Source organism: Kogia breviceps, chromosome 3 (assembly GCF_026419965.1).
Source record: "Kogia breviceps isolate mKogBre1 chromosome 3, mKogBre1 haplotype 1, whole genome shotgun sequence".
Taxonomy (NCBI): domain Eukaryota; kingdom Metazoa; phylum Chordata; class Mammalia; order Artiodactyla; family Physeteridae; genus Kogia; species Kogia breviceps.
In genome coordinates this window covers 113,275,277-113,287,966 of record NC_081312.1, presented here as the reverse complement: position 1 = coordinate 113,287,966, position 12,690 = coordinate 113,275,277, and the positions used below count along the sequence as shown (strand labels likewise).

Sequence of the window (12,690 nt, the reverse complement as noted above, 5' to 3'; positions counted from 1 at the left end):
ATGTCATATGCTAATGCATATATATGGAATCTAAAAGAAGAAAAAAATGGTACCGATGAACCTAGTTGCAGGGAAGGAATAAAGAGGCAGACATAGAGAATGGACTTAATGACATGGGGTGGGAGTGTGAAGCTGGGGCGAAGTGAGAGTAGCATCGACATATATACACTACCGAATGTAAAATAGTTGGCTGGTGGGAAGCAGCAGCATAGCACAGGGAGATTGGCTCGGTGCTTTGCAATGACCTAGAGGGGTGGGATAGGGAGGATGGAAGGGAGGCTCAAGAGGGAGGGGATATGGGGACATGTGTATGCATATGGTTGATTAGCTTTGTTGTGCAACAGAAACTAACGTGGTATTGTGAAGCAATTATACTCCAATAAAGATCTATTTTTAAAATAAACAATAAAGTCCTACCATATAGAATAGGGAACTATATTTGATATCTTGTAATAAAACAGTAATAGAAAAGAATGAGAAAGTATATATATATATATATATATAAAACTGAATCACTTTGCAGTACACAAATATTGTAAATAATAAAAAGTTAAAAAGAAAACAAAATTTTTCAGGCCAGGAATAATATATTCAAAATATTGAAAGAAAAAACTTTCAGCCAAGAATTCTATACCCAGCAAAGCTGTCCTTCAGAAATAAAGGAGAGACAAAGACTCTCCCAAACAAACAAAAGCTGAGGGAGTTCATCACCACTAGACCTGTCTTACAAGAAATGCTAAAGGAGTTCTCTGAGTGAGAGTAAAAGGACACATATTAACATCATTAAAACATAGGAGGGTAACATAAAATTCACTGGTAATGGTAAATATATAGTCAAAGTTAGATTCTGTAATATGGTAATGGCATGTAATTCACTTGCAGCTCTAGTTTAAAAGTTAAAAAACAAATGTAGTAAAAATAACCGTAACTACAATAATCTGTTATTTGTTTACACAATATAAAAATGTAAACTTAACATCAATAAATCAAAATGTGAGGGGGAGAAGTAAAAGTGTAAACTTTAAAAATCCTATAAAAGCTAAGTTTTCGTCAGTTTAAAAGTGTTATAATTTTAAGATACTTTATGTTAGCCTCATAGTAATCACAAGGGAAAAACCTACAGCAGTCACACAAAAGAACATGATAAATAAGTCAAAGCATAATGGTACCAAAAGACACCAAAACACGAAAAAAGACAGAAAGCAGGATAAGAAGCAAGGAAAAATGGATATACAAAACAGTCTGAAAACAATTAATGAAATGGCAATATAAGTCCTTACTTGTCAATAATTACTTTAAACATAAATGAATTAAACTCTCTAATCAAAAGACAGAATGACTGAATGGATAAAAAACAAAAACAAAAACAAGATGCTCGCTTTAGCCTTAAAGACACACATAGACTGACAGTGAAGGGACAGAAAAAGATATTTCAAGTAAACCAAAATCAAAAAAAAAAAGCAGGGGTAAACTAAAAATAGTAAAAAGAGACAAAGAAAGCCATTATTTAATGATAAGGGCTCAATCCATCAAGAAGATATGAAATTGTAAATATTTATGCACCCAATATCAGAGCACCTAAATGCATAAAGCAAAAACTAATGGAGCTAAAAGGAGAAAGTACAGCAATGCAATAACAGTCACAGACTTTAATACCTGACTCAACAATGGATAGATCATTCAGACAGAAAATCAATAAGGAAAGAGCAGATTTGAATGATGCTATAGATGGATCTAAAACATACATAGAGAACATTATATCTAACATCAGAACACACATTCAAAGCACCCATGGAATATTTTCTAGGAAGACCATCTGTTAGGTCACAAAACAAGTCGTAGCAAGTTCAATAAGGCTGAAATCATACCAAGTATTTTCTCTGAACACAACGGTATAAAACTAGAAATCAATTACAGGAAGAACACTGGAAAATTCTTGAATACATGAAAATTAAACAACACTCTCCTGAACAACCAATGGTACAAAAAAGAAATTAAATGAGAAATAGAAAAGTTTCTTGAGACAAACCAAAATGGAAACACAACATACCAAAATGTATGGGATGCAGGAAAAGCGGTTCTAGGGGGAAATTCATAGCAATAGACACCTACATTAATAAATAAGAAAGATCTCATATAAACCACCTAAATTTACTGCTCAAGGAACTAGAGAAAGAAGAATAAATTAAGCTCAAAGTTAGTAGAAGGAAGGAAATAAAGATTAGAGGAGATTAAATGAAATAGAGACTAAAAAGGTAATAAGAAACTAAGAGCTGTTTCTTTGAAAAGATAAAATTGACAAATCTTTGGCTAGACTAACCAAGGAAAAAAGAAAGAACCCAAATCAATAAAACTACAAATGAAAAAGGAGACATTACAACTGATACAAAGATACATGAAGGATCATAAGAGGCTACTATGAACAACTATATGCCAACAAAACGGACAACCAAGAATAAATGGAAAAATTCTTAGAAACATACAACCTACCAAGACTGAATCAGGGAGAAATAGAAAATCTGAACAGAGCAACTATTAGTAAGGAGATTAAATTAGTAATCAAAAACCGCCTAACACAGAAAAGCCCAGATGGCTTTTCTGGTGAATTTTACCAACCAGTTAAGGGAGAATTAATGCCAATCCGTCTCAAACTATTCTCAAAAATCAAAGAAGAGGGAAAACTCCCAAACTTATTTTACATGGCCAGCATAACCCGTCCTGAAAAGGACACTAAAAGAAAATTACAGATCAGTGTTCCTGTTAACTACAGATGCAAAAATTCTCAATAAAATATTAGCAAACTAAATTTAGCAGTACATTAAAAGGATCATTTACCATAATCAAGTGGGATTTATTTCAGGGATTGAAAAATGTTTCAACATTTGCAAATTAATCAATGTGATACACCTCATTAACAAAATGGATAAAAATCATGTGATCATCTCGATAGATTCTGAAAAAGCATCTGACAAAATACAACATCTGTTCACGATAAAAACGCTTAACAAATTAGGTATAGAAGGAACATACCTCAACATAACAAAGACCATATATGACAAGCCCACAGATAATATCATGATCAATAGTGAAAAGCTGAAAGCGTTTCCTCTAAGCTCAGGAACAAGACAAGGGTGTCCACTCTCAAAACTCCTATTCAATATAGTACTGGAAATCCTACCCAGAGCAATCAGGCAGGAAAAAGAAATAAAAAGTATCAGAAGTGGAAAAGAAGAAATTAAAACGTCAATGCAAAATTCTAAAGACTCCACCAAAAAACTGTTAATGAACAAATACAGTAAAGTTCCAAGATACAAAAGTAACAGTAGTGTTTCTATACACTAACAATGAATTATGTGAAAAAGAAATAAAGAAAATGATCTCATTTACAGTTGCATCAGAAACAATAAAATACTTAGGAGTAAATTTAACCAAGGACATGAAAGATCTCTACACTGAAAACTATCAAAACAAGACATCAATGAAAGAAACTGAAGTGGATACAAATAAATGGAACACTATCATGTGCTCATGGATTGGAAGATTTTAAAAATTTCCATATTACTTAAAGCCATCTATAGATTCAATGCTATCCCTATTAAGATTCCAATGACATTTTTTACAGAAGTAGAAAAAAACAACACTAAAATTTATACGGAAGCACAAAAGACTCTGAATAACCAAAGCAATCCTGAGAAAGAAGTACAAAGTGGGTAGCATCACATTTTCTGATTACAAGCTATATTATAAAGCTACAGTTATCAAAACAGTATGGTAATGGCATTAAAACAGATACACACCAATGGAACAGAATCAAGAGCCCAGAAATAAACCCAGTGATATATAGTCAAGCAATATTTCACAAGGGAGCCAAGAATACACAATGCAGAAAAGACAGTCTTTCCAATAAATACTCCTGGTAAAATTGAATATTCACATGCAAAAGAATGAAAGTAGACGCCTATCTTACACCACTCACAAAAATTAACTTGAAATGGATTAAAGACTTGACTGTAAGACTAGAAACGATAAAACTCCTAGAAAATAATATAGGCAGTAAGCTCCACGATATCAGTCTTTGCAATGATTTTTTGGATATGACAAAGCACAAACAAAATAAAAAATAAACAAGTGAGATTACATCAAAGTAAAAAGCTTTTGCACAGCAAATGAAACCATTAACAAAAATGAAAGGATAACCTACAAAATGGGAAAAAAATATTTGTAAACCATATATCTGATAAGAGGTTAATATCTAAAATATATAAACAACTTGCAACTCAACAGCAAAATATAAATAAGTAAATAATAATAATCTAATTAAAAACTGGCAAAGGACCTGAATAGACATTTCTCCAATGAAGAAAGATATGAAAGGCCAACAGGTACATGAAAAGCTGTCACCATCACTAACCATTAGGGAAATACAAACCAAAACCACAATGAGATACCACTTCACACCAATCAGAACATCTTAACATAAAAAAGACAAGAGATAATAAATGCTGACAACGATGTGGAGAACTGTGTACTGTTGATGAGATTATAGATTGGTACAGCCACCATGGTGAACAGTATGGAGGTTCCTCAAAAAATTAAAAAACAGAACTACAACATGATACAGGAATTCCATTTCTGGGAATATATCTGAAGTAAATGAAAACACTATATGTCAAGGAGGTATCTGCACCTCCATGTTCACAGCAGCATTCATTTACATGGAAACAACCTAATTAGTGTCCATCAAGGGATGAATGGATAAAGAAGTTGTGATACACACACACACACACACACACACACACACACACACACAGATGTTATTCAGCCATAAAGGTGGAAATCCTGGGACAACACAGAAGGAATTGGGACAACACAGGTGGATCTTAAGGGCATTATGCTAAGTGAAATAAGTCAGAGAAAGACAAATACTGTATGATCTCATTTATATATGAAATCTAAAAAAAAGAAAAAAACCAAACTCGTACAAAAAGAGATCAGATTTGTGGCTACCAGAGGCAGGGAGGGAGGTGGAGGGGAAATTGGAAGATGTGGTCAAAAGGTATAAACTTCCAGTTATAAGATAAATAAGTACTAGGGAAGTAATGTACAACATGATGACTATAGTTTACACTGTTATATGGTATACATCAAAGTTGTTAAGGGAATAAATCCTGAGTTCTCATCACAAGGCAAAAAACATTTTTCTCTATTTTTTTTTAATCTACATGAGATGATGGATGTTAACTAAACTTGTGGTAATCATTTCACAGTGTATCTAAGTCAATTCATTATGCTGTACATCTTAAACTTATATAGTGCTGTATGTCAATTTTCTCTTAATAAAACTGGGAAAAAATGTTAAAATCCCCTCTATAAGCCATCACCTCAGGGTGCATAGCGTTCTCCCTCAAACTCAGGCTTTCACAACTAACACAGAGGCACTATAAAGAACTAGACTGCTGAGGAGGGGCTGTGTCACAGCTGTGGCTGGGTATTCCTGCTCTGGGTGACCCTGAGGCTTCTGCTTAGTTTCTGCAGCCTTGTCTCCCCAGAGTGAAATGGGAGCATCATTTGCCTGATGACAGATTCCCTAGGCTTTTGCAGTATTAGGCACTACAGTTCAACAAAAAGGACTGAAGACTATCTAACAAATCTAATTATTCCTTTACAACATTAACTCCCAAAACACACTAAAAATGGAGTAAAATATATAGAAAATGAGCTCCATGGTATCTCTTATGTATACCTAAAACAATTTTAAGATTTATTTATTTATTATTTGGCTGCATCAGGTCTTAGTTGCAGCACATAGGATCTTTTCTGTGGCATGCAGGATCTTTTGTTGTGGCACATGGGCTCTTCTTTGCAGCGCCTGGGCTCAGCAGTTGTGGTGCACGGGCTCTCTAGTTGTGGCATGTGGGCTCCAGAGAGTTCAGGCTCAGCAGTTGCAGCACACAGGCTTAGTTGCCCCCCAGCACATGGGATCTTAGTTCCCCAACCAGGAATCGTGTCCCCAGCACTTGAATGTGGATTCTTAACCACTGGACCACAAAGGAAGTCTCCTTAATAAAAGTTTTAAAGTATGTTATGCAGACCAATCAGCAAGACTGTACTTGTTACTACTTGTTCTTCACCTGCTGGGGTAACCTTGGGCCCAAGCCCTGGGCAGGCCTCACCCCTTGGACATGGACACTTCCATTTTCTCCAACATCATCCCACATCTTTTAACTCTGAATTACCAACTCCCTTATTAAAAAGGAGGAATCAGTTTTCCTTCACAGAAGAAATTATTTTATTCCATTTGAAAAAAAAGTATACAGATATTCATTTTTTGCCTGGCAAAAGTCATTTTCTCATGAGAGTCTGAGTCCTGCCTGGCAAATTTAATGGTGACAAATGGTCAGAGAAACCTGTGACCCCCAGGGGCACAGTACACACAAACGTTGGCTGGAAAAGCATTTACATGATCAAAACATTTCCTGTAGCAAAGGCTGACAAGTTCATTATATCCTGAAGACCACTTTGCTTTTGAAGAAAACATTTAATTTTGAAGATAATTTAAATTTGCTAATTGAACACAGGGCAAAATAGTTTTTCACATAACTGAGAGGAGAAAGAAACTGGAAGCCCATCTCAGGTACCTGTCCTCCAAATTCCCCTCCTCTTACATGATGAGCTCTTTTTAATTGATCTCTAGGCTGAATGTGTCATATGCCTTAAACCTGCCTAAAACCCAAGAGCAGCATGTTTTCCTCCCTGGAGACAGACCTCCCTAAGGCTGAGCCACCAGCCACCCTGGCCAATTTCCACTCCTCCAAGGGAACGAGGCAGGCTCCTGCCCTCACCCCATTCACCCTTGCTCCATCAGCAAGGTCTCAGAGGCCAACCCACGCCCTCCGTGAGCCTCTGACCTTAGCACCACTGTTGCCTTGTCATAGAAGGAGACAGGCAAACCCCTAGGCCCCTCTTTTTACAGTCTTCCACAGCAAGGGTCACCTCTAGGCCCTCCATTAAGTGTTCAATATTTTAACATTATGAGCTACATTGTATTCACCCAAGGAAAAGTGATTGAGTCCCATTCCTGTTCTGTGGCTCTAGAAGTCCTAAGGATGGAGTCAAGGAAGCAGCAGGAAGCCAGCCCATTCTCCCTGTACCACTCTTCCAGACACATACAGGGGCCAGCAAAAGCTGGACTGATGACTGTTCAGTCTTAGAAGTGTCACATGTTGGGACCTCGGTGATAGGCACTCATCCTTCTCCCTATACCTACTCCACTCGACACTGACCAGAAAGAGATCCTTCCAAGAATGCTGACTTGGGGATTCCAGTTAGCAATCACTGTGGAAATGCTCCTCAGGTGAAACAGGGCCATGGCCTCCAAATGTCCTGGCCAGGAAGTGCTTAAAACGTGCCTGTGTGTCAGATTAAGGAGCTCTAAAATTACGAGGAACAGAACTGCTATTTACTCAGTATTATAGCAATTTAGATTTAGGGCTTTTTAAATTCTAGATATGACATTGCCTCAGAAAGGCTGTCTGAGGGGGCAAATGTGAAGCAGGGCTTATTACAACTGTCAGGTGTCACACTCTGAAACAGGGTGACATCCCATTGCTATTGCACAACACCTTTGTTGGGGGGACACAAAACATCATTTGTCAGAGCCAGTCACTCCTCCACAGCAGGCAGGGGACAAAGCAAACATCCAGACAACCAAAGCTGATACCAGGGGCTCCCATACTGCAGGTCCATCTGCTAAGGCCATTCATCTCCCTCCAAGTACGTCCAGCTTGGGGACCTACACAGTGCTATTGTGAAGACACTCATGGCCAGTCCACTAAATGCCTTCAAGGAACAGCATCTGTCATGTGTAAATGTCTCTCCTGCCACTCTTCTTTGGATGTAGGAGGTTGAGGACGCTGGTGTTTTGGCTCTCACAGCCTTGGATCAGGCGAGTCTATTCCCCATGATGAGTGTGATTGACATGATGGTGGCTTCTGAAACGTGTCCATATGTCACAGAAAAAAAAATCCAGCACGCTAAGATATGGCCAATGTCGGCTGACGCACATTAGGAGCCCAAGTGCTAAAGCTGCCCTGATTCCTTAGAAACCTTATAAGAGCTAGTTCTCCCCATGCGTGGTCTGACTGAACTGGCTGTCTGAAGAGGGGATGGTTGGCAATGGAATCGCTAATTTGGGGGATTGCCCTAGAACTGCACTCACTGCCATCGAGCCATTAGGGACAGCAGTTGTATTCAAGATACTAGGGATCTCACTACTAGTTTGTATTTTAAAATAAACCAAATAAAACACTGGTAAAACAATTCCAATCAGAAGCATAATAAAAACAGCATTCCACCTCTGAATTCCACAGTCTGCACCGTTTGTAGGTATCTTCGGAGGAGTCGGAAGCAGTGGCTGACTGGAGGTCTCTATGCAGTAATTTTCACTCAAAAAGATTTCTGACTGCACTGCATGCTCAATATTCTGGTCAATGCCCTTAAAGAAATCCGTCAGTGGGTTAGACGAGGCACTGGCACTGACAGCTGCTCTGTCTGGGTCTGGCTGCTCCTCGAAGGTCACTCTGGTCTCTGTAGATGAGCTCAGGAGGGGTCTGAGTTCTTTGTGGGTCTCTGTTAGGATCCCATGGTTTTTCACTGGAATCTTAACAGATTTCAAAGCATATAAGTCTTGTTCTCTGATGAAGTTGTTGACTTTCTTGATATCTGCAACCTAGGGAAGCCATGAAGACAAACATCACGAAATGATGTAAAGCTCCTTAAAACTAATATCCAAAAAGTGGTGCTTAACCTTTCTGGGTGATGGTCCAAGCCCACACAGCTTAAGAATCTGATGAACACTGGAAAACTGTACCTACACACAAAATTTAGTTTAGGCTGAATAACTTCTTTTTTGGCTTTAACTCAGCCTTAATGTATAGCTTAATCATAAGATTTTCTTATAGACTTACAAGTTTGAACAACTCAAGATTAGTTTTGGAAAAGACTTTGTTTGTTTAAAGTGTGTCTTCAACAAAATGCTTTTAGGGGAAACACGTCATGGTAAAAAAAGGCTGTACCCTTTCTACATTTAACTTTTGAGAAAACAGTGCCCCCATCTGGGTGACTCTCTCCTGCATCAGAACTTAATTTAGTAGCTGTAGTAGACATTAGCATTCAGCAAACACAAAGCCTCAGCCAGCTCTACAAACACTAGAAGCTAGTTCACCTGTAACAACATTTTAAAAGGTGTGCCCTCATGACTATACGACGTCTTCTTTCCCAGAAGTACTGTATGGCCTATAAACTTATTTTTAAAATAAAAGCGACCTACAGTTAATTCACTTCAAGGATTTCACAACACTTTTTTTCATTAGAAACATGCAGAGAATATGCATCAACTTGGAAACTATAGACTGAAATCTTCTATTCCAATATTAGGAATTGAGGAGAAAGGAACACGACTGTGAGTTTTAAAAAGTAACGAAGTTTATGAAAAATTCCTCTCATAATCAAACCTTAATTTTTAAAAAGTAGGGAGAAATATAAGTCAAAGATAGATCCTCCCTCAAGTTATTGTTTGAAAACTTACCAAAAGCATCAGAGATGGACTCTAAGGTTATAACTCCTAAGTCCACTTAAACTAGAGTGTAAATACAGCTAACAGACTTTATTCAAATCAATCATCTTCATTATTTTCATTACTTAGCAAGTGCTTTTATCATTTAATTGAATTGGGGTGGTGGACATTTTTAATTTATTATATCCTGAAACTTAAGGTGCTTGAGATATTTTTGGTTTTGATCCTAATAAACTAACATCAAATTTATTTACTTCAAATAGGAAAACTAAGCACTTCTTAGATACATTATATAGTCCTTTTGGATTTATTAAACATCACTGTTCCAAGAAGCCCACTGCATCTATTCAGGTCTTTGTAAGAGAGGATTCAGTTTTCAGCCCTTGCTCTATAAACCATATAGTATGTCTACAGAAGCTGATTATAAGAGTCAAATTTAAATCTCAGTACAGTTTACAGACCACTATGTGTCCCTGGAGACCAGTTTATTGCCCTGGGCAACAACACCTCCACACAACATGTTGAGTTATTTGATCCTTGTTAGGTAAATGACAGACCCTTCAAGGATGAAAAGATTTTTTAAAATAAGTAGCTTATATAGTCTTAGAGAAAGCCATAGAAAGTAGCAGTACAGTGCTAGCAAAATGAAATAGTTTCTATCTAGGAGAAAATACAGCAATTCAATAAATACCTTCCTACTTACTTTGCCATTGTTAATCACTCTGAATGCTAAAAATATAATTAAAGAGAAAAACGGAGTTATATAGATACACAGCATACAAAGGATAGATCATGCAGTTCTAAAAGAGAGAGAAGGCAAAACTTTACCAATCAAATAAGCTACAACCAGCAAGAAAGGTTTAGAAAAAGAAAAGTAGCAAAAAAAATAAAGCAAGCATACCAAAGAAATCTTGGATAAACTCTGCGTGGCATCTTTGGCCCCATTATATCTTAAATAAAATGTGCTCAAAAGAAAAAGGTTTCAGAATTTCATTTTGGAGGGACAAGGAAGAGGTGCAGAGAGCGAACTGCCCTGTCACCTGAAATTCCTGACTAATTCCCTCTATCTCTGAGGAACAAGGAAGGTACTTCCACCTGCCTTCCATCTCTAGCTAGACAGGGGTATCCTTTACTCTAGAGCAGCCTTCTTCCAACCACCTCTGGGGTCAGAAAGGGTCCCCACCCTTCAGTGAGCTCCTCTGTTCCTCTAAACACAGGAGCTGAAGGGCAGGTGGCGCCTTCACCTGTGGGGTTTCTTACTTTGCAGCCATACTGAAGAGCGAGCTTGTTGAGGCTGTCCTCTTGGGCCAGCTCCCGCTGCAGCAGCACCATGTCCCCTGCTCCTGGCTGGTGAGGGTGGTGGGCACCCTTCTTCTGGCGCTCCTTGCCCCGGGGCCGCAGAGCTACTTGGTGGGACTCTTCCTCAGAGGAGTCCCCGGAGTCCCCAACACCATTCTCAAACATGTAAATGTGGCTGGTCGGAGTCCTACAGACCATGGCTGGGCCTTGGAAGGTCTTGGTTAACACTTCCTTCTGCCTCATTTTCTTAACTGAAAACCAAACCCCAGGGTTAATTCCACACAAGGCATATTCATTCCTCTGTGGCTACAATGAAGATAAGTGTCTTCTTGTTGTTAGAGATGATTCCTTTCCCTAATATAAATACTCAACACATACCATCGGCACAAAAAATGTCAAAACGTGTTTACACTGGCTGAGATTAAGGGAGAGAGATAGGCAAATAAATACACTCTTTTTTTCTAATTGCATACTTTTTGCGCAGAAAACAAGAGTCCTCTTTCTTCTCCCCTTATTCCTCATCCATAGCTATGTCTCCCCAAAACCCACATATGCAGATAAACAACTTCTCTTTTTGGTCCCAGAGTAGTAAAGAAGCGGCTGGGATCATTGCGATGAGAGGTAAAGACTGTTCCCAACTTCCTTCCTTGCACAGACCCTTTGTACAAAAAAATTCTTGCTCAACACTTCAAGCATTCCAAAGTAGCTTCACTTAAGGTCAAGACTAAGGACACTTACTTAGAAAAACTATGAGACTAAATACTTTTGATTTTGAAACGACTTGAATTATATATAACATGTGAGGCAAGCTGGGGGAAGAATTCTGTCAAACTAAGAAATTCGTCCGGTTTCTCACAGGTCCCTTGGCCTTCAGAACCTGCCCGTGTCTGGTTATTTTCACTTCCCGACCAGTGCGGAAGCCACAACACAAGCCTTTCCCCTCTCCAAGTTGCTCGAGAAATCAACTTCCAGAAATGAAATCTCCAACCCGGGAACGACAGCCTTAAAAAGAGTTCGCACCGGGTTTCTTCGGAGCCAGGAAGAGAGGCGGCCCCCTCGGGACAGCGTGGCCGCGGAGCGACCCCCCCCCACCTCGCCCAGCCCCCTCCCCGCACTCCGGGGGCCCCGCCGCCCCGGAGGAGGGAGGGAGGATGCGGCTCTCCGGGTGCCCGAGGGTCACCTGAGGAGGCCCGAGCTCGGGCGGACCTTCCCGTCGGAGCTCAGCGCCTGCCAGGAGCCCCGGCGGTTCGCAGGCCTCAGTTTCCCTCGGAGCTCCTTCCGCGAAAGGGAGCTGACTATAAAAACCGAGAGCGGCCCGCCTCTATGCTTAGACGGGTGGGGCCCCAACATTCCACAAAGGCACGACCTCCGACCTCTGACCTCCACCCCAGAAATCTCGGGGCAGTCCTGGACGGTCTGGGACGCTGCACCTCCAGCTGCAGGACGGTGACCTCAGAGACCCAGGAGTGGCGGCTCGCCACCCAGCCGACGAGATGGGCGATGCCGCTGCACCGCTACAGGCCCACGCAGCCGCCCTCCCGCAGGCCGGGGACCTCCGCCTTCCAGATCCGCCGAGATCGGCCGGAGCCGCCGCTGCTGCGCCTGCCCATTGGCTGCGGAAATCAGCAGGTTCCCGGGGGCGGGGACGGAGAGGCAGCCAATGAAATCAGCGGTGGGCGGGGACTGGGACGAGCCGGGCAGTGCTGAGAGGTCAGCGCAGGACCTAAGGAGAGCAAGGCCCCGGGGGCGGGGCCGGGAGCGGGGGCCCTGGGTCTGGGGCGGGGCCTCAGCTCCAGGACTGACGCTCGCCACGCCTC

At 40.3% G+C, this 12,690-nt stretch overlaps 1 protein-coding gene across 5 annotated transcripts; it reads right to left on the bottom strand.

Moving 5' to 3' along the window:
* Nucleotides 1-6,265: 6,265 nt before the first annotated feature.
* On the bottom strand, nt 6,266-12,475 carry LYSMD4 (LysM domain containing 4). Of its 5 annotated transcripts, none has more exons than XM_059058539.2 (3): nt 12,247-12,475; nt 10,835-11,124; nt 6,266-8,728 (listed from the first exon to the last, which is right to left on the bottom strand). In XM_059058539.2, the coding sequence occupies exons 2-3, from the start codon at nt 11,114-11,116 to the stop codon at nt 8,117-8,119; spliced, it is 894 nt and encodes a 297-aa protein (XP_058914522.1). In that variant the 5' UTR covers nt 11,117-11,124; nt 12,247-12,475; the 3' UTR covers nt 6,266-8,116. The 5 variants fall into 5 exon arrangements, with proteins under 5 accessions (XP_058914522.1, XP_066885596.1, XP_058914526.1 ...); XM_067029495.1 differs by having other exon boundaries at nt 12,054-12,470; XM_059058543.2 differs by having other exon boundaries at nt 12,304-12,465.
* Nucleotides 12,476-12,690: the final 215 nt, after the last annotated feature.